General features: G+C 43.6%; 1 protein-coding gene across 1 annotated transcript; it reads right to left on the bottom strand.

Moving 5' to 3' along the window:
- Nucleotides 1–1,456: 1,456 nt before the first annotated feature.
- On the bottom strand, nt 1,457–2,116 carry LOC126668499 (uncharacterized). Its single transcript, XM_050361690.1, has one exon. It carries the CDS (start codon nt 2,114–2,116, stop codon nt 1,457–1,459), a length of 660 nt encoding a protein of 219 aa, XP_050217647.1.
- Between the last annotated feature and the right edge of the window lie 1,700 nt (nt 2,117–3,816).

Raw genomic sequence — 3,816 nt, 5'->3', positions numbered from 1 at the left:
TTTCAGGTGATCGGAGTCGGATCAGACATACCATCTCCTTTGTGTTGGAAGTCTTCTGACTTGCACAAAGTACGAGTCCTTAGAGCTGCAGTAGTCAGTAGGTGTCAAAATAAGATTTATGATTCGATTTCAAACGGTATTTAAAATGTGAACTCTGATATAAATTTTATAAATAAGTTGTTTAGAAAGATGGCGTTTATCCGTTTGAATTTGATACCAATTACCGTGAGTGGAATTGGTGATGTTTGTGATCAGAAACAGGGCGGTGCTGGATATGAGATATCGCTCGGTAAGACCCTAGTTTCTAAGAATTGTTTCGCGAATGTTTTCAGAAAAGGAATACGATATTTTAATAATTGAATTATATTATTTAAAGAAGATTTCTGATAATGTATTATATATAATAATATGTTTTAGTCGCGAAAAATTTACAGTGGTTTTAGGCTTGCTACGGGTTCCGGAGCTACCACTCCCGTTCCCTAGCGCCGGTTGCGGCTCAATAATTTGGGCCGTGACAATATAAATGGACAAGAAATAAATAAACGAGGAAAAAGAGTTAACTTTATTCATGAATGGCGGTTACATCTTTCATTGAAGATATTTCTTCAGATTTTCAACATTCCATGTTCTGGGCAATGGAGTCCCATTTAGGTAGGCTACTTTGTACGCCCCTTTCCCTACTTCTACTACTACTCGGTATGGCCCGTCCCAGTTAGCTTCGAGCTTTCCAACTCCGGCGGCTCCTCTACTGATTTCTGACTTTTTCAGGACCAAGTCTTCTTCTTCAAAGCTTCTTTCTTTGACACGGGCATTGTGATACTTAGTCATCTGTCTATGATAGGCCTCAACTCGGATCGATACTTGGTGTCTCCTTTCTTTGAGGAGGTCAAGACATAGCCTCAGGGATTCCTCATTGCGGTCTTCGTCAATGACCTTGACCCGTAAGGTAGGCATCCCAATTTCTACTAGGAGAACTGCCTCTGTTCCGTATGTGAGACGAAACGGTATCTCCCTTGTTGCTTTCTTAGGGGTGGTCCGATAGGCCCAGATCACATGATAAAGCTCGTCAATCCACCTTCCTTTCAAGTCACCTAGCCTCTTCTTTATTCTAGAGAGGATGGTGCGATTTGTGACTTCCGTGAGTCCATTGGTTTGCGGGTGTGCGACAGAAGAGAACTTCAGGATGATTCCCAATTCTGCGAGTACTCTCTGAAGCTGGCGCGGTCAAATTGTTTTCTGTTGTCTATGACTAAGGCATGTGGAATGCCAAACCCGTTCCATGTTAGTATGTCCCTCTTATGGATATTTGTGAAATTAAACATAAAAACAAAAGTTACCTGCTCATGAATTCATTAGATAACCAATTTTGAATTTTCCGGCTTGTTATGGTGCTCATTGGTTGTACTTCTATCCACTTGGTGAAGTGATCCACTACGACTACTATAAACTTTACTTGTCATCTAGTTGGGGTAAAAGGCCCCAATATGTCTACTCCCCATATCATGAAGGGCCAAGGACTCCCAATGGTGGATTGGTAAACTGCCGGGGTTCTGATAAGTGACCCGAACCTCTGACACTTATCGCACTTCTTGACCATTTCTTCAGCATCCTTCTTCATGGTCGGCCAATAGAAGCCTTGTAACATTGCCTTCCTATATAAGGTGACTGCGCCCTCATGCGCTCCGCACTCTCCTTCATGAATTTCTTTAAGGACGTAGCTTCCTTCTTCCAGTGATATACACTTGGACCACGGATGTGCGACTGAGGTCCGGTACAATACCCTTTCAATTAAAGAATATAATAAGGAGATTCGAACCAGATTAGCAGCCTCTGTGCGCCCCTCTGGCAGTACTCCATCTACCGGATATGCCACTATTGTCTGCATCCATGGGTCGAGTACTGCGTCTGGTAACATCTGCTTCTCTTCTACTGCGGGCGTTTCTCTACCATCCTTCATTTGGTGTGACGCATATAGCTGGCTCTTCACTGCTGCGGCCTTGGCTATTGTGTCTGATCTAGTGTTCTCCTCCCTGAGGATGGGAACTATCTCCCACTGTCCCCTATTTTTCTCTATGTTTCTGAGTTTCTTTTTTTCCTTTCCCATGTATCTTGCCATGTTTGCATCCTTTGTCTGGACTTTCCCAAAACCTAGCTAGTGACCAACTGAGAGTCGCTGTGAATTCTCAACTTTTCTTCTTTCACCTCTGTTGCTATTTCGAGTCCTACTAAGAGGGCCTCATATTCTGCTACATTGTTAGGAGATAGCAATGATTTTGCTATTGGAAATGATAAAAGAAAGTATTTATACCTGCTACATTGTTGGTAGCCTTGAAGTTCAGGTGCACTGCATATTCTATGTCGATTTTGTTCGGTCCTAGTAGGACTATGTCTGCTCCTGCTCCTTGCTCACTGGAGGCTCCATCTACGAAAAGGTTCCAAGTCAGCTCCTCGGTGACTAAGTCGCATGGCTTCTCCGTCATCTCAGCCACGAAGTCTGCAAGTGCTTGGGCCTTCAAAGTTATCCTTAGGTCATATCGAATGTCATGCTCTCCCAACTGTACTGACCAGCTGACCAGCCGTCCGGAGGTCTCCGGTCAGTGAAGTGCTTTCCTCAAAGGCTGGTTTATGCGTACTATAACTGTGTGCCCTTGGAAATACTGCTTAAGCTTTTTGGTTATTACCACTACTTCCAATGCTAGCTTCTCGATGGTTGGGTAATTAAGTTCTGCCCCTTTCAGTGTTCTAATTATATAATATATTGGTCTCTGCTCTTCCTCTTCTTCCCGTACTAGTATTGAGGTTATGGTCTCTCTCCCTACTGATAAGTATAGGTACAACATTTCTCCCGCTATGGGTCTTCTTAGTAGGGGGGCTTGGTCAAGAATGACTTCAAATCTTCGAATGCCATCTGACAATCCTCGTCCCACTTAAACTTTTTCATATTCCGGAGCTGTTTGAAGAAAGGTAGGCATTTTTTGGCTGAGGAAGAAATGAAACGTCCCAGTGCTGTGACTCTGCCATTCAATTTCTGCACGTCCCTCACATTCTGGGGGGCCTTCATGTCTATGATCGCTTGGATCTTCTTCGGATTTGCTTCTACCCCTCGTTGGCTGATTAAATATCCCAGGAACTTCCCTGCCTTTACTTTGAAAGCACACTTTGCCGGGTTGAGTTTCATCCTAAACTTATTCAAACCTTTGAACGTCTCCTCTAAGTCTCGTGCATGTTCCTACGCTGTTACACTCTTCATGATTATGTCATCGACATAGGCTTCCACATTTCTCCCCAAATGGTTTGGAACATAAGTTTGACTAGGCGTTGGTAAGTAGCCCCAGCATTTTTTAGCCCGAATGGCATGACATTGTAGCAATACGTGCCTCGGTCCGTAACAAACAAGGTCTTCTCTTGATCTTCCTTATCCATCGGTATCTAATGGTACCCTTGTGCTGCGTCTATGAAGCTGTATAGGAGATAGCATGATGTGGAGTCCATCAATTGGTCTATGTTGGGAAGCGGGTAATTACCCTTTGGACTAGCCTTATTCAGGTCTGTGAAATCGATACACATTCTAAACTTCCCGTTTGATTTCTTTACTTGGACTACATTTGCTACCCATTCTGGGTAATGGACTTTCCGGATGAACTCTGCTACTTCTAGTACATTGACTTCCTCTGCTATTATTCTCTGTCTCACCTCTGTGAATCACCTCTTCTTCTGGGCTATGGGTTTGCTATCTGGGTTTACATTTAGTTTGTGTGACGCTATCTTGGGATCAATTCCCACAATCTCTGCTGGTTCCGTGGCAAAGGACTCCAC

This window comes from Mercurialis annua, linkage group LG2 (assembly GCF_937616625.2).
Source record: "Mercurialis annua linkage group LG2, ddMerAnnu1.2, whole genome shotgun sequence".
NCBI lineage: Eukaryota > Viridiplantae > Streptophyta > Magnoliopsida > Malpighiales > Euphorbiaceae > Mercurialis > Mercurialis annua.
This window is presented reverse-complemented; position numbering and strand designations above follow the sequence as displayed.